This window comes from Ranitomeya variabilis, chromosome 3 (genome assembly GCF_051348905.1).
Source record: "Ranitomeya variabilis isolate aRanVar5 chromosome 3, aRanVar5.hap1, whole genome shotgun sequence".
Lineage (NCBI taxonomy): Eukaryota > Metazoa > Chordata > Amphibia > Anura > Dendrobatidae > Ranitomeya > Ranitomeya variabilis.
This window is the reverse complement of record NC_135234.1, coordinates 79,777,451-79,800,102: the sequence shown is the minus strand read 5'-3', so window position 1 is coordinate 79,800,102 and position 22,652 is coordinate 79,777,451. Positions and strand designations below refer to the sequence as shown.

General features: G+C 44.0%; 1 protein-coding gene across 2 annotated transcripts in view; it reads left to right on the top strand.

Moving 5' to 3' along the window:
* SPECC1 (sperm antigen with calponin homology and coiled-coil domains 1) overlaps nt 1–22,652 on the top strand; it is a 543,118-nt gene that overhangs the window by 372,981 nt on the left and 147,485 nt on the right. For both annotated transcript variants that reach the window (XM_077294264.1, XM_077294265.1), the window contains one exon: nt 6,307–6,407. In XM_077294264.1, the coding sequence (XP_077150379.1) occupies nt 6,307–6,407 (101 nt within the window). The remainder of the gene's footprint in view (nt 1–6,306; nt 6,408–22,652) is intronic.

The following is a 22,652-nucleotide window of genomic DNA, read 5'->3' as shown; positions in this document are numbered from 1 at the left end:
AGTGGGGCACAAGTAATGCTGGAACTACTAGGGTAGGAGAAGATGTAAAGACAATAAGCTAAGTAGCCAAGAGGCCCATCCACGTAACTCTACCAAGTCCCTACTACCCCCACCCAGATTGCACTAACCCGTAAAGTGCAACAATAAACTAAGTGAGCTGCTGCCAGTTGTGCTTACCCACGGGCTCTATGATCCATACGATCGGTTGGAGAAGCTGTGAAAATACACAGTAAAAATATTATTTTATAACAAAAAATATTTTGTTATAAAATGTTCAGTTTGTCTGATTTTTCTCTTTATAGGTATATTTTTGAGTTAAATGTAAATTGTTCATTTATTCTATAAACTTCTTACATGTCTCCGAATTTACGAGCAATAAATTTTGTATTTTTTTTCTGAAAAAGAAAAATGGTCAAAATAAAAAACAAACAAACATTGCTTTCGAACCTCAAATAATGCAAAAGAAAACAAGTTCATAATCCTTTAGAAACAACGATATTAATGTTTTAACTCAGGAAGAGTTCAGAAATCAATATTTTGTGGAATAACCATGATTTTTAATCACAGCTTCCATGTGTCTTGGCATGCTTTCCACCAGTTTTTCACACTGCTTCTGGCGCAAAAATGTAAGCAGTTCTTCTTTGTTTGATGGCTAGTGACTATCCATCATCCTCTTGATTACATTCCAGAGGTTTTCAATGGGATTCAGGTCTGGAGATTGGGCTGCCCATGACAGGGTTTTGATGTGGTGGTCTCTTAATTTTTGCCAGAGCTGTAATATGATTTTCACAATATAGTAAGATAAAAATTTTGATGGGAGGAGGAGTTCTTCTTTAAAGGGAATCTGTCACCCCAAAAATCGTATATGAGCTAAGGCCACCGGCATCAGGGGCTTATCTACAGCATTCTGTAATGCTGTAGATAAGCCCCCAATGTAACTTGAAAGGTAAGAAAAACAGGTTATATTATACTCACCCAAGGGTGGTCCCACTGCAGTCCGGTCCGATGGGCGTCGCGGTTCGGGTCTGGCACCTCCTATCTTCATACGATGACATCCTCTTCTTGTCTTCCTGCCACGGCTCTGGCGCAGGCGTACTTTGTCTGCCCTGTTAAGGGCAGAGCAAAGTACTGCAGTGCGCAGGCGCTGGGAAAGGTCAGAGAGGCCCGGTGCCTGCGCACTGCAGTACTTTGCCCCTGGGTAAGTATAATATAACCTCTTTTTCTTACCTTTCAGGATACATCGGGGGCTTATCTACAGCATTACAGAATGCTGTAGATAACCCCCTGATGCCGGTGGCCTAAGCTCATATACGATTTTTGGGGTGACAGATTCCCTTTAAGTTTGGAGCCAACCATCTGTTACTAAGCGAGTATCCATCATGGACATTCTCTTAATTAACTCTAGTTTACCAATTTAAACAGCCCTTTTTCCTGCTTTTACCATATTCCTTGAAATGTTCTCAATCATGGTGTGAACTGCCATGTTTCTTGCCTAGTCCAGTCACACCTGATCACTTCGACTTAGCAAGACTCTTTAATACAGGAACTAAAAGGTCATGGAATCCTTCAAAGTTCTATGCTATACTGGGCAGTGAAGGTATCTATCGCATAGAGAAAATTATTAATAAGGGAGAACAAGTCCATGGTTCCTATTCCCCACTTAATTAATGGGAACAAGCCTTTATTTCAGTATTTACATTGTTCAATTACACAATCCACATAAATCTTCTAGACATGTTTAATGTAGATGGTACATGAACTTGTACATACATAAAGTTTTTTTTGTTTTGTTTTTTGCGCTGTAATAACATGATTAAGCCAATTTTGACCTTGAAGACCAAACATTCCTTTATTTCTCTTTTTTGAAGTTGGGTGCTAATAACATTTTTGGGGTTTGACATGGCCGCAGGCTGTATAAGGCCTTTTATTTTTTTTGGCATTAGAAATTTTTTCTTTTATGTAAGAGGTTTTATTTTTGGCATCTATATATACAGGTCCTTCTCAAAAAATTAGCATATAGTGTTAAATTTCATTATTTACCATAATGTAATGATTACAATTAAACTTTCATATATTATAGATTCATTATCCACCAACTGAAATTTGTCAGGTCTTTTATTGTTTTAATACTGATGATTTTGGCCTACAACTCCTGATAACCCAAAAAACCTGTCTCAATAAATTAGCATATCAAGAAAAGGTTCTCTAAACGACCTATTACCCTAATCTTCTGAATCAACTAATTAACTCTAAACACATGCAAAAGATACCTGAGGCTTTTAAAAACTCCCTGCCTGGTTCATTACTCAAAACCCCATCATGGGTAAGACTAGCGACCTGACAGATGTCAAGAAGGCCATCATTGACACCCTCAAGCAAGAGGGTAAGACCCAGAAAGAAATTTCTCAACAAATAGGCTGTTCCCAGAGTGCTGTATCAAGGCACCTCAATGGTAAGTCTGTTGGAAGGAAAAAATGTGGCAGAAAACGCTGTACAACGAGAAGAGGTGACCGGACCCTGAGGAAGATTGTGGAGAAGGACCGATTCCAGACCTTGGGGAACCTGAGGAAGCAGTGGACTGAGTCTGGTGTGGAAACATCCAGAGCCACCGTGCACAGGCGTGTGCAGGAAATGGGCTACAGGTGCCGCATTCCCCAGGTAAAGCCACTTTTGAACCATAAACAGCGGCAGAAGCGCCTGACCTCGGCTACAGAGAAGCAGCACTGAACTGTTGCTAAGTGGTCCCAAGTACTTTTTTCTGATGAAAGCAAATTTTGCATGTCATTCGGAAATCAAGGTGCCAGAGTCTGGAGGAAGACTGGGGAGAAGGAAATGCCAAAATGCCTGAAGTCCAGTGTCAAGTACCCACAGTCAGTGATGGTGTGGGGTGCCATGTCAGCTGCTGGTGTTGGTCCACTGTATTTCATCAAGGGCAGGGTCAATGCAGCTAGCTATCAGGAGATTTTGGAGCACTTCATGCTTCCATCGGCTGAAATGCTTTATGGAGATGAAGATTTCATTTTTCAGCACGACCTGGCACCTGCTCACAGTGCCAAAACCACTGGTAAATGGTTTACTGACCATGGTATTACTGTGCTCAATTGGCCTGCCAACTCTCCTGACCTGAACCCCATAGAGAATCTGTGGGATATTGTGAAGAGAAAGTTGAGAGACGCAAGACCCAACACTCTGGATGAGCTTAAGGCCGCTATTGAAGCATCCTGGGCCTCCATAACATCTCAGCAGTGTCACAGGCTGATTGCCTCCATGCCACGCCGCATTGAAGCAGTCATTTCTGCCAAAGGATTCCCGACCAAGTATTGAGTGCATAACTGAACATTATTATTTGATGGTTTTTTTGTTTGTTATTAAAAAACACTTTTATTTGATTGGACGGGTGAAATATGCTAATTTATTGAGACAGGTTTTTTGGGTTATCAGGAGTTGTAGGCCAAAATCATCAGTATTAAAACAATAAAAGACCTGACAAATTTCAGTTGGTGGATAATGAATCTATAATATATGAAAGTTTAATTGTAATCATTACATTATGGTAAATAATGAAATTTAACACTATATGCTAATTTTTTGAGAAGGACCTGTATAGTGCAAACCAAAAGTTTGGACACACCTTCTCATTTAAATATTTTTCTGTATTTTCATGACTATGAAAATTGTACATTCACACTGAAGACATCAAAACTATGAATTAACACATGTGGAATAATATACTTAACAAAAAAGTGTGAAACAACTGAAATTATGTCTTTTATTCTAGGTTCTTCAAAGTAGCCACCTTTTGCTTTGATGACTGCTTTGCACACTCTTGGCATTCTCTTGATGAGCTTCAAGAGGTAGTCACCGGGAATGGTTTTCACTTCACAGGTGTGCCCTGTCAGGTTTAATAAGTGGGATTTCTTGCCTTATTAATGGGGTTGGGACCATCAGTTGTGTTGTGCAGAAGTCTGGTGGATACACAGCTGATAGTCCTACTGAATAGACTGTTAGGTGCTTTTTTCTTGTCATAATACAAATTCTAAGTAAAGAAAAATGAGTGGCCATCATTACTTTAAGAAATGAAGGTCAGTCAGTCCCAAAAATTGGGAAAACTTTGAAAGTGTCCCCAATTGCAGTGGCAAAAACCATCAAGTGCTACAAAGAAACCGGCTCACATGAGGACCGCCCCAGGAAAGGAAGACCAAGAGTCACCTCTGCTTCTGAGGATAAGTTTATCCGAGTCACCAGCCTCAGTAATCGCAGGTTAACTGCAGCTCAGATTAGACACCAGGTCAATGCCACACAGAGTTCTAGCAGCAGACACATCTGTACAACAACTGTTAAGAGGAGACTTTGTGCAGCAGGCCTTCATGGTAAAATAGCTGCTAGGAAACCACTGCTAAGGACAGGCAACAAGCAGAAGACACTTGTTTGGGCTAAAGAACACAAGGAATGGACTTTAGTGCTTTGCTGGTGACACTGTTGGGGATTTATTCAAAATTGAAGGCATACTGAACCAGCTTGGCTTCCACAGCATCTTCCAGCGGCATGCTATTCCATCCGGTTTGCGTTTAGTTGGACCATCATTTATTTTTCAACAGGACAATGACCCCAAACACACCTCCAGGCTCTGTAAGGGCTATTTGACCAAGAGGGAGAGTGATGGGGTGCTACGCCAGATGACCTGGCCTCCACAGTCACCAGACCTGAACCCAATAGAGATTGTTTAGGGTGAGCTGGACTGCAGAGTGAAGGCAAAAGGGCCAACAAGTGCTAAGCATCTCTGGGAACTCCTTCAAGATTGTTGGAAGACCATTCCCGGTGACTACCTATTGAAGCTCATCAAGAGAATGTCAAGTGTGTGCAAAGCAGTCATCAAAGCAAAAGGTGGCTACTTTGAAGAACCTAGAATATAAGGCATAATTTCAGTTGTTTCACACTTTTTTCGTTAGGTATATAATTCCACATGTGTTAATTCATAGTTTTGATGCCTTCAGTGTGAATGTACAATTTTCATAGTCATGAAAATACAGAAAAATCTTTAAATGGGAAGGTGTGTCCAAACTTTTGGTCTGTACTGTACATTTACATAACTTTTTCTTTGCTTTTATATATACGTACATTTTTTATTTTTGCATTTCTAATTTAATTTTTTTATGGCATATACCAGTCAGGGCATATTTCTATAAATCGATTATACAGGTTGTGATGGTCATACAGGTACTGATTAACAATCTGACACTTATCACAAGCATACTTGATGCATGTTATCATGCAGGTAATCAATAAATGTAAGTCATTGTTCCTCAGTCTAGTGGAAATTGATGGCTAACCTATTCAAAGTAGAATAATTGTCTCACGTGGTGATTTTCGTTAGATCCATAATTTCAAATCATTAGAAAAGCACATCTATTCCTATTCTAAATGACATAGTTAAAAATCTAAAAGAAATTTGCTTGTATTAGGCAACATCTGCTTACTCAAAAAATATTCATTATGAATTTAAGAAGCACTGGGAATTGTGGTTACATAGTGAATACAATTTATGGAATCCCAAAGGGGTTTTCCGGTATGTGAAGAAAATACAGCAGAAGAGGAAATGGTATAAAATAAAGAAATAACATATAGTCATTGAATTCCCTGCAGGCTACAGTGCCGCCACTCCCATGGTCCCCATCAGTATTACTTTACTTCCTGCAGCGATGTCGTCCTGTCTATGCACATGTGACTGCTGCAGCCAATCACTGCCCTCAGTGGTCACATGCTGTATTTGCTAATATGGCTATGGGCTGTAGTTGGCTGCAGCGGTCACATTAGCATGTACAGCACATCATCTCTGCAGGAAGAAAACACTGATGTGTATAGGATGAAAGGAGAGAGCTAGGGCATGTGCACACGTCAAGAATTTGGTGCAGACATTTCGGCATCATTTCTGCATCTCTTGGCAGGAAAAAACGCAGCATCAAATACACGTGTTTTTGCCGTGTTTTTTAGATGCATTTTTTGATGCAGATTTTTCCCCACTCATTAGTGTAAGTGAAATCTGCATCAAACACTTTTAAAGAATTGACATGCTGCAGATTTAAATATGCAAGTCACAAATAAGCAGCTTGTGCATGAGACTTCGGATTCTCAATTTCTGGTCTCCATGGAATTAATGGTGCTATATAAATAAATAAATACGGTAATAATAATAATAATAATTTTGTGACCTCGTTATCGTACAAAAATTTAATATAACCATGTCCCATTTTTATGGCAAAAAAGTCGTAGAGTTGATATGTGACAAATAATCTGTTTCTCTAACAGGTGGTGGGGGTCCAAATATTCCAGTGCACTCTGTCCCCCGAAGTCCCCTGAGTGGGATTCCTGTAAGGACTGCCCCTGCAGCAGCGGTTTCGCCCATGCAGGTAGCTATAATTCCATTTTTACTGTACTAGAAAACTGAGAATATACTCCACAGGATTAAAAGTTGATTATTTTGTTGGCAGAGCCTAAATCCCTTCATTTCTTATTACAGGTTTTTATTTTGAGTCCCCCTATCCTTAGCATCGCTGTGTAAACAGCATCTGCTGTGTCCATGATTCCCAAGAGTATGTAATTGATCCACAAGACTGTATCCTAGACTGTCAAAGTTCAAGAAAAAATGCTGAGCACTCAATAAGTTGGGCGCTCGTTCAAAGTTCCATGGAAACCAATTGGAGGATTTGCAGCATAAAGACAAATAGTTGCCAATCCAAGGTGTTGCATTTCAAGCGTTAAGGTTGATGACGCCATCATAGCACAAGTAATACTTGATAAAGACCTGTGATAGGTCGAAACGTTGTATTATGATGGCAGAATAAACCTGAACACTTGAAATGAAACACCCTGGATTGGACGCTGTTTGTTTGTGTCCTCTTTTTTGTACCTGTTGTGATGCAGTGACCCCTGTTGCAGCTAGGAGGTGCTGTTTGTGCTCCTCAAGATATGCATGGAGGCGTATCTATTGGTGATAATTAGATAGTGACCGGCAGTATTGTAAATGGCCGATATGTGTCGCAGAGGGAGTCTGTGCTGTAAGCCTGAAGTAGTGTTGTTGTCATAGGATCTGTAGTCCCATAAGTGTTTGTATAATGGTGAAGGGAGGCTTACAGGGCTAGTTATGAGATCTGGGCCGATCAAACTAGCCACACACACCACACATCTATGGGAGTGGTTACAGCTACATAATGTAACCATGGTGTGGTCACATGATGGTGTAGTGATCACATGGTGGTGTAGTGGTCTCTGTAATGGAGACTGTGTAGATCCTGGATGGCTTGTGTGTTGGGAGGTCCTGAGTGTGGACTGGATCTCTGAATAGCGCACTGTGAGGCTGTGGATCTGAAGACCTGTGTGTTGGGAGATCCTGGGAATAAGATCTGATCCCTGTTAAGCGCACTGAGACACTTGTGTGTTGGACGGTCCCAGGTGGGGACGGACGTCCTGAATAGCGCACTGAGTGGCCTGTGTTGGAAGTCCTGGGAGTAGGACTTCCTGAATAGCACAACCCTTTGTTGGAGATCCTGGGAGTAGGATTCCTGAAGAGCACATGGGAAGGAGTGGATGCAGAGTCTGCAATGACACTGCACTGGGGGAGCTACAGCTCATCTGAGGATCTGGACTGTCAGGTGGCCTAGTGAGCAAGGCATTGTCCGGGATGGTGATCCCAGGTCAGCAGCTTCCCTGAGAGAGAGAGGACTGACAGGAGTCAGCGAGTGGAGCAAGAGCTCCTGGAAGGTAACCCAGAGTATGGGGAACTGTGTGCACTGACAGGGGGTCAGCAATGAACTGTGTGGTCTCCCACGGTAACTGAGGTCCAGTGTGTTTAGAGACTACGAATCAATGTCATGGGCGCTATATGACTAGAGACATTGATACGGTGTACGGACACCCCCAGGAACTAGTCAAGGGGGGCTGGCGGGTGTAGTGTCTGAAATGTGAGTTAAAAGCCGTATATGAAATAAGTTAAAGCCGCAACTTAATGTCACTTGTTGGTGCCTATTGTGTTCCATGAAGTGTAATGGACTGTGCATGACCCGGTTTATGATGCCCTTATAAACCGCATGGACTGTTTTAGTGAGCAAAAACGTGCCTGTGTGACTGAGTCCCGTTGCTAAGCGAGTGTCCCCCAACACATGCAGTAAGTGCTATCTCACATTGTGCATACGCAGAAGAAGAAGAGGTCATGTCGACCAGTCATGTGAATTCCCCCATTTTGGGAACCATGGAAAAGTGTTGGACACAGTGTCTTCTTTCTACATACATACACCCTGAGCAGCAGAGGACTCTGAACAGGAATCCTGTAGGAAAAAAATAAGAGGGTTAAGGTGCTTTCACATTGTGTTCAAATCAAAAAAGTAGTCTAGCACTCATCTTCAGCAAACGTGGAATAGATTTATTTGTAGCACTTGAAACGTTTCAGTCCAAAGGGACTTTCATCAGTCACTACAGTATCATCAGAAAATAAAGAAACAAAAAATGAAGTACAACCAGTACAAAAATAACCAAGGTATATACAGGATAACATACAGCAACATATAAACAATAAATTGACATACAACGTTCGCTTGATGCGAGAGGTCAAAATGGAATATCATACTAGAATAGGATATAAAGGCAGTAGGTTGAACCGCAAATATCTACCCCCCGTGTCAAAGAAAGTGAGACAATGCTTTATAAGCATTCTTTACAAACATTCTTTTCGTTTCCTGTTTATTTACGTTAGGTACATTGATTGGGTACTGTTTCTTTCCCCATGAACACAGCCCTACTGGCTATCATTAGCATGGTACGTTCTCCATTGTGTGGGCTCTTATGGTCACTTATTGTCTCACTTTCTTTGACACGGGGGGTAGATATTTGCGGTTCAACCTACTGCCTTTATATCCTATTCTAATATGATATTCCATTTTGACCTCTCGCCTCAAGCGAACGTTGTATGTCAATTTATTGTTTATATGTTGCTGCATGTTATCCTGTATATACCTTGGTTATTTTTGTACTGGGTGTACTTCATTTTTTGTTTCTTTATTTTGTTATGATACTGTAGTGACTGATGAAAGTCCCTTTAGACTGAAACGTTTCAAGTGCTACAAATAAATCCATTCCACGTTTGCTGAAAAGGAGTGCTAGACTTCTTTTTTGATTTGTATTGATGGTCTGGGAACCTAGTCTATGCACCATATGGTGACTGTGCACACGGTGTTTTCACATTCACATTGTGTTCAGGCATCCATTCGAATCCCCAGCAACTGGATTCGGGAGTATGCGCCTACTGGGCTATAGACTATAACGGTGCCGGCAGAGCGACCGTGTGCCCTGATGTGCATCATTTTCTGGCGTATACTGGACACTCAGACGTAGTAGACCAAGTCTGGGTGTCCTTCTCTAGTAGAAGGGGTACCCTCCCGAAAATAATGCAAAGGGAGGATATACAGCTTTCAGTGTGGTCAACCGTCCAGAAATTCCTGGACAGTCTGTAATAATAGGACACTTTCTTGCCTTGTCCGTAAAAAAATAAATAAATTTTTTTTGGGAAGCTGAAGAAACTTATACAGATTATTTTGACTGTAATTATCATCATTTTACAGTTTACAGTGAATGCAGAGGATGTTTCCATGTAAGAATTTTGGGCTGCAGACATGTATTGGTTATAACTATAATGATTTATCATGGTTTTCCTATCTGCCCGTAGAAAATATTGTCTGTTCGTGATTTTTTGATGAGCTGTCCAGAAAAAATAAATTAAATTCAAGGTGGCAACCCTGACGGCTTCTTAGTATGGAGCCACACAGCTCTTAAGCACTGCTAAATGTACTCTGAATGTCTCCATATGTATTGAGATATTCTCCCTTAGAATCAATAATTCTAGTGGCGAATACCTCCATCCCTATATCACCTGATACAGCATGTTACAAGTATAGAATATTGTTAAAATAAGCTTTTACTATTGGATATACAACCATTTTTGCTATAGACTGAATCTGTATTTGATAAAACCAGGTATGCAAAAGTTTTCATCTATTAAATCATGTGTCTCATTCTTGAGGTCTGATATTATTCCGCTTTTTCCATTTTGATACTTTACTGCATTTGGAAGGCTTGCTTCATATGAATGATGGGCCCGTTTTTGGATCCACTCACCCAAAAAAGTGTCTGTATACTGGAAGCTACGTCATTCTAGAACAATAGAAGTCATATATCACAGTGTGACATTTGGGTTAGAACATGTGATTATTCCAGTAAAACATCCATTCTTCCCACAGGCTAATCGACCAGACATATTCATTTATTTTTCATTCTATTATAATTAGTTTTATATTGTCAACTATTCCACAATTGTATAGAATATATTCACAAAAGCTGTCCCTGCCCCAGTGAGGATTATGATCTAATTTCCCTAGCATTGAAATAAAATTGTCACTATTGTCCTTTTAGGAAGGTGACACATTGGTGGCAAATGTGCAAACATTTATAACTGTCCAGTATATGTAACCAATATCCCTTGCTGACAGCCAAAAAAAATCAACAGACAGGTTTCACGTGACTTGTACTATTCATTCTGTGCGTTTTTTGGGCCACAAGCTTTTACTTGTGAAACGTGCGTTCCAGCTTTAGGAATGGGTGGTAGGGATGGAAGCGAAACATTTGGCTTTGAACTCTGAAGAATTTAGGAGCAGTAAGAAAATGAGGAGATGACACTGGATCCAATTGCAGAACTTAAACTTGCCAGTGGCACTAGCATCCACAAACGCTACCCCATCTCCGTGTGCTGACAGTGTGTCCCATCTCTCGTCACAGCACCTTTTACATCCTGTGCATATGGCACGAACAGGGCTGCCACCAGGAATTTCAGGGCCCCATACTGAGACTCCACCCAGGCTCCACCTCAGCTCCGCCTCTACCCCTCAAACCTTCCACAGTCCCACTACCCACGCTTGGAAAATCTCCACTAAGAGATTTTAAGCCACCGTCACGACACTCTAACTTTTTAAACATTTCTTAAAATGACCAATAATCTTTTTGGGCATGTTTTTCTTAATTTTGCTTTAAGGGAATGTGTCCCATACATTGTATAAAATCACCAATAATACCACATACAAGGTACAAATACATCACACCATGGCCGGACCACATATCACACCACATAGTCACCGAATAATAAATACCAAGTACAAGAGACAACTACCGCCACACCAAGACCAGATCACATAATGATCAAATAATACCACATACAAGGGTGAAATACTGCCACACCATGAGTAGACCACATATTACCGCCTCATAGGAGCTCTGTATATACTATATAGTGTAAGTGTACAGGTAACACACTGACTCACCAGTGATGTCTTTTCTTCTTCATCCAGTGCAGACAGCCATTATTTCTTCCAGCCAGAACTCGTCTATGCAAAAAAGAACACAGTTGTCTAGAGCACCGCTTCCACAGCACATTCCCTAATTTTTCCCCTACTTCTACATGACACCAAATGGGAAAAAAAGCTACATAGTGCCGCACTGCACAGTAACAGTCCCCCCCGCCCCACTGAAAACAGTATCCTCAAAAATGAAATACATCACAGCAGTTTTAATATCCTGTAATTAGCCCCTACAGTAATATCCCCCCATCCTGGCCTCCTTGTGTCTCATTTTTTGCCTTATATGTTCTCCCATTCTGCCCCTATATTTCCTCCTATCCTGCCCCCATATGTTCTCCCATCCTACCTCCATATGTTCTCCCATCCTGCCTCCGTATCTTCCCTGCCCCCATATGTTCTCCTATCCTGCCACATATGCTCTCCCATCCTGCCCCCATATGTTCTCCCATCCTTCCCCTATATGTTCTCCCATCCTGCCCCAATGTGTCTCCATCCTACCCCAATGTGTCTCCATCCTGCCCCATGATCTCCCAACCTGCCCCATATGACCTCCCATCCTGCCCCATTTACAATGCCCCATTTGCATTACAATGAAACCCTGCAAAGTGCCCTGGATGAAACTGCACCTCCTATACATAGAACAACTCGGCACAGACGGCGACAACCGTGGCACACGCTGCAAACACGTTTCCTGCAGCGGTGCTCCAGGTGCGCCAAACGTCTGTGGAGAAAATCTAATCTACCCCAAGATTTCATCCATTATAAGTTCATGCTAAAAACATACAACTCTGCCCTTCCCCTCTCCAAACAAACCTATTTCAACACCCTCATCACCTCACTGTCAAATAACCCTAAACGTCTCTTTGACACTTTCCACTCCCTACTCAACCCAAGAGAGCAGGCCCCAACCACAGATCTCCGCGCTGACGATCTGTGTTATGATCTGGTGGCCTAGGAGCAGCATGAGACGTACTCTGGAGAAGGTGGTACCTGTACTGACCGCAGACCCTGAACTTAACACCGCAACTAGAAGTAGCCGTAGAATGTACCTAACACTCCCTAGACATCTCAACACAGCCGGAGGACTAAATACCCCTAGAGATAGAAAAGGGAAAACTATCTTGCCTCAGAGAAAATTCCCAAAGGATAGACAGCCCCCCACAAATATTGACTGTGAGAGGAGAGGGAAATAACATACGCAGACTGAAATCAGGATTTAGCAAAGGAGTCCGCTTCTAGCTAAATAGAAAGTATAGGACAGAGTACTATGCGGTCAGTATTAAAACACTAAAAATATCCACCACAGAAAATACAAAGTCTCCACATCTAACTAAAGATATGAAGGGTATATCTGCATCTCCAGAGATACCAGCTTGGCTGAACAAATCCTTATACAGACCAAGCTGGACAAGACAAAACATGAAAAAGAACTGAACAATAAGGCCCACAGCATGTGAGCTGCAAAAAACAAGGCCAGAACTTATCTTTGTTGAAATGAACAGCAAAGCAGGAGAGACCAGGCAGGAATGTGAATCCTCCAGGAACAATGGACAACTGGCACTGACTAAAGGGTCAAGCAAGACTAAATAGCCCAGTCAGAATTGCAATAAGTGGACACACCTGATGAATGCTGCGATCCAAAGACAGCAGCACTACCACTTATAACCACCGGAGGGAGCCCAAGAGCAGAATTCACAACAGTACCCCCCCTTGAGGAGGGGTCGCCGAACCCTCACCAGAGCCCCCAGGCCGATCAGGACGAGCCAAATGAAAGGCACGAACCAAATCGTCAGCATGAACATCGGAGGCCACAACCCAAGAATTATCCTCCTGGCAATAACCCTTCCATTTGACAAGATACTGAAGCTTCCGCCTCGAAAAACAAGAATCCAAAATCTTCTCAACCACATACTCCAACTCCCCATCAATCAACACCGGGGCAGGAGGATCAACAGAGGGAACAACGGGCACCACATATTTCCGCAACAAAGATCTATGAAAAACATTATGGATAGAAAAAGAGGCTGGAAGGGCCAAACGAAAAGACACTGGATTGATAATCTCAGAAATCCTATAAGGACCAATAAACCGAGGCTTGAACTTAGGGGAAGAAACCTTCATAGGAACATGACGGGAAGACAACCAGACCAAATCCCCAACCCGAAGCTGGGAACCCACACACCGACGACGGTTAGCAAAACGCTGAGCCTCTTCCTGAGACAACACCAAATTGTCCACAACATGAGCCCAAATTTGCTGCAACCTGTCAACCACAGAGTCCACCCCAGGACAATCAGAAGGCTCAACCTGCCCTGAAGAAAAACGAGGATGAAAACCAGAATTACAAAAGGAGGGTGAAACCAATGTAGCAGAACTAGCCCGATTATTAAGGGCAAACTCGGCCAATGGCAAGAAAGCCACCCAATCATCCTGATCAGCAGACACAAAGCATCTCAAATAAGTTTCCAAAGTCTGGTTAGTTCGCTCGGTTTGGCCATTTGTCTGAGGATGAAATGCGGAAGAAAAAGACAAATCAATGCCCAGCCTAGCACAAAAGGCCCGCCAAAACCTAGAAACAAACTGGGAACCTCTATCGGACACAATATTCTCCGGAATGCCATGCAAACGAACCACATGCTGAAAAAACAATGGAACCAAATCAGAAGAGGAAGGCAATTTAGGCAAAGGTACCAAATGAACCATCTTAGAAAACCGGTCACAAACCACCCAGATAACCGATATCCTCTGGGAAACCGGAAGATCTGAAATAAAATCCATAGAAATATGCGTCCAAGGCCTCTCAGGGACCGGCAAAGGCAAAAGCAACCCACTAGCGCGGGAGCAGCAAGGCTTGGCCCGCGCACAAGTCCCACAGGACTGCACAAAAGAACGCACATCCCGTGACAAAGAAGGCCACCAAAAGGACCTACTAACCAAATCTCTGGTACCAAAAATCCCAGGATGGCCAGTTGTACTGTTATGATCTGGTGGCCTAGGAGCAGCATGAGACGTACTCTGGAGAAGATGGTACCTGTACTGACCGCAGACCCTGAACTTAACACCGCAACTAGAAGTAGCCGTGGAATGTACCTAACACTCCCTAGACATCTCGACACAGTCGGAGGACTAAATACCCCTAGAGATAGAAAAGGGAAAACTATCTTGCCTCAGAGAAAATTCCCAAAGGATAGACAGCCCCCCACAAATATTGACTGTGAGAGGAGAGGGAAATAACATACGCAGACTGAAATCAGGATTTAGCAAAGGAGGCCGCTTCTAGCTAAATAGAAAGTATAGGACAGAGTACTATGCGGTCAGTATTAAAACACTAAAAATATCCACCACAGAAAATACAAAGTCTCCACATCTAACTAAAGATATGAAGGGTATATCTGCATCTCCAGAGATACCAGCTTGGCTGAACAAATCCTTATACAGACCAAGCTGGACAAGACAAAACATGAAAAAGAACTGAACAATAAGGCCCACAGCATGTGGGCTGCAAAAACAAGGCCAGAACTTATCTTTGTTGAAATGAACAGCAAAGCAGGAGAGACCAGGCAGGAATGTGAATCCTCCAGGAACAATGGACAACTGGCACTGACTAAAGGGTCAAGCAAGACTAAATAGCCCAGTCAGAATTGCAATAAGTGGACACACCTGATGAATGCTGCGATCCAAAGACAGCAGCACTACCACTTATAACCACCGGAGGGAGCCCAAGAGCAGAATTCACAACAGATCTGGCCAATTACTTCAAAGAAAAAATTGTACTACAGTCCTTGAATTTTTTCATATATTTTCCAGCCACTTTCTGCCACTTACATTGTGTTGTTTTATACACTGGGCCTGAGTTTTGGTTCAGTCTCCCCCCCCAAAAAACTGAGATTCAAATTCTCACAAAGTGGATATACTTCAGTCCTGTTAGTTTGACGTATATCAGCCAGCCACTTTCTGCCACGTACATTGTGTTGTGTTATACACTGGGCCTGAGTTTTGGTTCACTCTCACCCCCCAAAAAAAGTGAGATTCAAATTCTCACAAAGTGGATATACTTCAGTCCTGTTAGTTTGTCGTATATCAGCCAGCCACTTTCTGCCACTTACATTGTGTTGTTTTATGCACAGGGCCTGAGTTTTGGTTCAGTCTCCCAAAAAAAACAGGAGATTTAAATTCTCAACAAGTTTATATACACCTTCTACCTTGTTTTAGAGTACCATATAACAGTTGTTATTTTGGTTAGATTTTCCAAAAAATGAGGAAGTCTGGTGGAAGAGCCCGTGGGCGGTGGTAGTGGTGGTGCATCTGGTGGGAGTGGCAAAAGCACAATAGTACCTAAGGCTGGAGGTGTTGAGCCAGCGTCATCGTCTGGCTACACAAGGCCTCGAAAGCTCCCTTACCTGGGAATAGGAAAACAGCTTTTAAAGCTGGAGCAGCAGGAAAAAGTTTTGGCTTTCCTTGCTGACTCAGCCTCTAGCTCTTTCGCCTCCTCTTCAGAAAGTTCCAAATATTAAAGCAGCGAGTCGTCAGTGGATGCTCCCCCGGTCAGGAACAAGACGTTTCCTTGTGTCCTTCACCCAAACCAAAAGTGAAGGATGCGTCAGGCGACACTACAGATTACTCCATGGAGCTCTTTACACATACCGTGCCTGGGTTAGAAAGGGAAATTGTTAACTGCCCATTACAAGATGAATCGGACATGGAGTGCACTGATGCACATCCACAGCTAGATTATTATGCTGTTCCTTTGACTCAGATCACTACATTGCCCTCGCAGTGTACTGAGCCAGAATCTGACCCTGATGAGACTATGGTGCACTGTCCCGAACGCTATAGCACCTTACACGGTGACACATGAAGAGGAGGTGATAGATGACCCAGTTGTTGACCCAGATTGGCAGCCATTGGGGGAAGAGGGTGCCGCTGCCAGTAGCTCAGAAGCGGAGGCAGCCATCTACATCGCAACAGCTGTCATCTGGCAGGCCCGTATCAGGCAGGCCAAAAACGTGTGTCAAAAACCGTTTTAGGACAGCGTGGCCCTCCGGTGAAAGTAGCACAGCGTGCAATGCCTGAAAAGGTATTCCATAGTAGGAAGAGTGTAGTGTGGCAATTTTTTAACCAAGATCCGAATGATCAGTCAAAAGTTATCTGTAAGAAATGCTCAAAGACCTTTAGCAGAGGGAAGAATCTTCAAAATTTAAATACAACGTGCATGCTTAGCCATTTAACCAGCATGCGCTTGCAAGCCTGGACTAACTACCAAACGTCACGTACCGTTGGTGCACCTGCTCAGAATGAAGGTAGTCAGCAACGCTACATTGCTTCCCTCACTGTAAGCCCACCGGTTAGGACACCACCAGCAGCAAATGTGGAAGTATCGTCGCAAGGCCAAAGCAGTCAGGGAATCACAAGGTTATTGGTAGGAAACATTGTATGTAGGCCAACATCAAGAATACCATCACCAACCCTCTCTCAATCCGCTATGTCCACCACCACCACCGCTAGTTCCACCATATGCAGCTCTCCAGTCCAGCTCACCCTACAAGAGACTCTCGTTAGGAAAATAAAGTACTCATCCTCTCATCCGCGTACACAGGGTTTGAACACCCACATTGCTATACTAATCTCGTTAGAGATGATGCCCTGCCGGTTGGTTGAAAGCGAAGCTTTCAAAGACCTGATGGCCTACGCAGTACCACGCTATGACCTACCCAGTCAGCACTTCTTTGCGAGAAAAGCCATCCCAGCCCTCCACCAGCATGTCAAAGACCGCATTGTCCATGCACTGAGGCAATCAATCAGTGGAAAGGTGCACCTCACAACAGATGCATGGACCAGTAGGCATGGCCAGGGACATTACGTGTCAATCACGGCGCACTGGGTTAATGTGGTGGATGCAGGGTCCACAGGGGACAGCCATAGTGGGACAGTTCTGCCTAGCCCACGGTCTTTGAAACAGTTGGCTGTAGGTGTTCGCCACCCCTCCTCCTCCTCCAGAAGCGAAAGCTCGTCCACAGAGCGCAGTCGCATGACCACTCCATCCGCAGCTGCCAGTGTTGCACACGAGGTGTCCCATTATGGAACAGCTAGTGGTAAGCGTCAGCAGGCTGTGTTACAAATGAAGTGTTTGGGCGACAACAGACACACCGCGGAAGTACTGGCCGAGTACTTGCAGCAACAAACTCAGTCATGGCTGGGCAGTGTACATCTTAAAGGCAGGCAAGGTAGTCGGTGATAACGGAAGGAATTTTATGGCTGCCATAGCCCTTTCAGAATTGAAACACATACCTTGCCTGGCTCACACCTTGAACCTGGTGGTGCAGTGCTTCCTCAAAAATTATCCGGAGTTACCAGCCCTGCTCCTGAAGGTGCGAAGACTTTGCTCGCACATCCGCCGGTCGCCCGTACACTCCAGCCGTATGCTGAACCATCAGCAATCGCTGAATCTTCCCCAGCACCGCCTAATAATCGACGTTGCAACAAGGTGGAACTCAACACTGCACATGGCTCAGAGGCTGTGCGAACAGAGGCGTGCTGTAATTAATTTGTGGGAGGATACACATACACGGGCAGGCACTTGGATGGCAGACATGAAGTTGTCTGGTGTGCAGTGGTCGAAGCTACAAGACCTCTGTCAAGTCCTTCAGTGTTATGATCCTTAGTGGTTGAGGATCACAAATTACTCCAGCTAAGTAACAAACATAGGACAAGCTCTAGGGAAGTGGAAAACTGGACTGACCGCAAAACTGAACCTATCCAAACACACTAGAGGTAGCCGGTGAACGTGCCTAAAAATCCTAGATGTCTCGAGCCAGCCTGAGGAACTAACTACCCCTAGAGAGAAAGAAAGACCTCTCTTGCCTCCAGAGAAATAATCCCCAAAGATATAGAAGCCCCCAACATGTAATAACGGCGAGGTAAGAGGAAGGCACATACACAAGGGTGAAAACAGATTCAGCAAATGAGGCCCACTAATACTAGATAGCAGAAAATAGAAAAGGGGTCTGTGCGGTCAGTAAAAAACCCTTACAAAATATCCACACTGAGATTTCAAGAACCCCCGCACCAACTAACGGTGTGGGGGAAGAAACTCAGTCCCCTAGAGCAACCAGCAAGCAGGAGATCACATTTTAGCAAGCTGGACAAGAAACATGAATGCTGATAATCAAAAAATGAACAAACAAAAACTTAGCTTGTCTTGGAGAGACTGGGAGCAAGGTAGTCACAAGGAATCTGAAGAGCACTGAATACATTGATAGCAGGCAAGGAACTGAGTATCCAGGTGAGCTAAATAGGAAACCAACCAAGGATAACGAACCAGCTGATGCAGCCAACCTGCAGAAAGACAACACTACACAGTACCGCTTGTGACCACTAGAGGGAGCCTAAAAATAGAGTTCACAACACTTCAGTGTTTTGAGGAATGCACACGGCTGGTAAGTGCAGACGACGCCATCATAAGCATGATCATCCCACTAATGCGTCTGCTGATGCAAAGTTTGACGCACATTAAGGAGCAGGCGTCTGCAGCTGAGGAGGAGGGAAGCCTTGATGACAGTCAGAAATTGTCTGCTCAGGGAACTCTCCTGGACAAGGTGGCGGACGAAGAGGAGGAGGAGGATGATGGGGATGAATATTTATGGGAGGAGGATGCTTCTCAGGGGGCAATAGAAACTGGTGGCGTTGCAAGGTCAGGTACAGGGTTTTTGCGGGACACAAGTGATGTTGATTTGCAAGAAAGTGCTCCTCAACCCAGCACAAACTGTCAATTGACACCTGGAACATTGGCCCACATGGCTGAGTATGCCTTGCGTATCCTAAAAAGGGACCCCCGCATTATCAAAATGATGACCGATGACGATTACTGGTTGGCCTGCCTCCTGGATCCACGATATAAAGGAAAATTACAAAATATCATGCCACATGAGAACCTTGAGCAAATATTGGCTACCAAACAAGCAACTCTTGTAGACCGTTTGGTTCAGGCATTCCCAGCACACAGCGACGGTGATGGTTCTCACATGAGCCGTAGGGGGCAACATGGCAGAGGTGTTAGAGGTGCACAAATCCGAAGTGGCGTTGGACAGAGGGGTTTTATGACCAGGTTGTGGAGTGATTTCGCAATGACTGCAGACACGACAGGTACTGCTGCATCGATTCAAAGTGACAGGAGACAGCATTTGTCCAGTATGGTTACAAACTACTTTTCCTCCCTTATCGATGTTCTCCCTCACAGGTCATTCCCCTTTGATTACTGGGCATCTAAAATAGACACCTGGCCTGAATTGGCAGAATATGCATTACAGGAGCTCGCTTGCCCTGCTGCTAGTGTGCTATCAGAAAGAGTCTTCAGTGCTGCTGGTTCAATACTGACCGAAAAAGGACACGTCTGGCTACCAAAAATGTTGATGATCTAACCTTCATTAAAATGAACCAATCATGGATTTCAAATTATATTGCCCCACCTTCCCCTGCTGACACGTAGCTTGCCTGAAAAATGTCTGGATTTGGGCCTCCTCTTACTGACTTCTCCAATTCCTCTATTTGCAGCTGCTGAATGTCCACCATAGGCCATTTTTATACCTCCCTAAATGGGCTGACTCCCCCCACAGGGTCGTGGTCACCACCTGGCTCAAGCACCCATGCGAGTGCCGTTTGCCTAGGTGGGTGGGCCCACTCTTGGGCGATGGCACTGGCACAGGGTCCCTGATAGTACAATGAAGTGTCTCTGACTGTGGTGGTGCACAACCAACGTCAGACACACCGTCATAATATGAGGGGCCCTGTGCCAGTACCGCCGCCCACGAAAAAGTGTTCCCCCCAGCTCGAACAGTGCTCTACCACTTGCAATACTTACCTCTCCCTGCTCCACCACTGTGTAGTCTGTGCTGTTAAATCCTTCAATGGCACTGCCAATACAAATTTGTTGAAATGATAGATGATAGTTAAAATATACAGGGGCCCTGGCCTCCATTTAGACCAGTTAATACTTTGCGCCTTCTACCACTGTCTGCTACTCAGCAGAGGAGCCCACCCCTGTACCTAGCTATGCCACCTGTTTATTTATGAACATTTTTTTGGCAGACCGTTAGCCCACTTTATTATTTGGGCCTACTAACTGCGTCTGCCACTCATTACAGTTTTCCTCCACTGAACAAAGCAATGCTGCCTGTTTAGTCCTGTTACCACATTTGAACTGCATTTAGCCTACTTTATTATTTGGGCCTACTAACTGTGTCTGCCACTCATTACAGTTTTCCTCCACTGAACAAAGCAATGCCGCCTGTTTAGTCCTGTTACCACATTTAAACTGCATTTAGCCTACTTTATTATTTGGGCCTATTAACTGTGTCTGCCACTCATTACAGTTTTCCTCCTCTGAACAAAGCAATGCCGCCTGTTTAGTCCTGTTACCACATTTGAACTGCATTTAGTCTACTTTATTTTTTGGGCCTAATAACTGTGTCTGCCACTCATTACAGTTTTCCTCCACTGAACAAAGCAATGCCGCCAGTTTAGTCCTGTTACCACATTTGAACTACATTTAGCCTACTTTATTATTTGGGCCTACTAACTGTGTCTGCCACTCATTACAGTTTTCCTCCACTGAACAAAGCAATGCCGCCAGTTTAGTCCTGTTACCACATTTGAACTGCATTTAGTCTACTTTATTTTTTGGGCCTACTAACTGTGTCTGCCACTCATTACAGTTTTCCTCCACTGAACAAAGCAATGCCGCCAGTTTAGTCCTGTTACCACATTTGAACTACATTTAGCCTACTTTATTATTTGGGCCTACTAACTGTGTCTGCCACTCATTACAGTTTTCCTCCACTGAACAAAGCAATGCCGCCAGTTTAGTCCTGTTACCACATTTGAACTGCATTTAGCCTACTTTATTATTTGTGCCTATATCTGTGTTTCCTCCTCATCCTGCCCATTGCCCAGCCACTGCTAGATGAGTCTGCTGGTACATTGACCCAGACCACTACATTCCCCTTGCACTCTACACAGCCAGAATCTGACCCTGCTGAAAGTCAGGTTCCCCTTCCCGCATACTATACCACCTTACACGGGGACAAAGAGGAAGGTGCAGATGAAAGTGCAGGTTCCTTCATCAGGTGGGGGGGCATACTTGTTGGCGATGTCACTGGCACAGGGCCCCTCATAGTACGCAAAAGTGTCTCTGCCAGTGGGAGGCGCCACCCGCCGTCAAACACACCGCCGTACTATGAGGGGCCCTGTGCCAGTGACATCGCCAACGAGTATGCCCCCCCACTGGGGGGCACTGTAGGTGTTTTCCTGTCCTCCACTCACTGCCGACTTTGATTCCCCATTGACTTGCATTGGGTTTCGTGTTTCAGTCGGCCCCCGACTTTTCGCAATAATCGGCCGATTTCACCCGACCCGACTTTTGATCGAAAAAAGTAAAAGTTGCTCAACTCTAATCCACACAGCTCAAATGGGTGAGATCTACACTTCTTTATGCACTATGGCACCTTGTATTTGATATGTCATATTATCATTTTACGTAGGCCCTTATTGTGGATCATGGTGGTTGTTCTTTGTTTTTTTTCTAATTTGTGTTATTTTTTATTTTTATCAATACTGAAAAACGCTGCTTTTAATCAGCATGAAAAGCTGCAAAAAAACTTCAAAAAAACTGCATGTGAACATAACCTCACTATTGTTTCAGGAGAGCTTCGAGTGGAATGTCAGTTTCTGCCTCTAGGTCCTCCATAGAATAAGCTGCTCCTGCCGTCTCCTATCTCAGTAATGGGAAAGTCTGCCTACACTGAATACAGATTTTACCCATGAGCTGACAGTGAATGATCAGTCCAGGAGGAGAAAGATGGAATTTATCTCATAAAATATATTGCAGAGTTGCTTAACATCTGATGGCAGAACCCTGTTTTGAACAGCTGACATGTGTCCGCAATAGGGGCGGGCTGAATCATGATCCGCCCGCGCCTATTAACTAGTTAAATGCCGCTGTCAAACACTGACAACGCCATTTAACAAGCGCTTCCGGCCATCCAGCCGGAAATGCACGCATCGGTGACCCCATCACATGATCGGGGTTCATCGGTGCGTCGGCATAACAACCAGAGGTCTCCTGCAGACCTCTATGGTTGTATATGCCGGATTGCTATGAGCGCCACCCTGTGGCTGGCGCTCATAGTAATGCTGCAATTGTACTACATATGGGTGATCTGAGCATCGCCTCTATGTAGCAGAGGCAATCGAGTTGTGGCA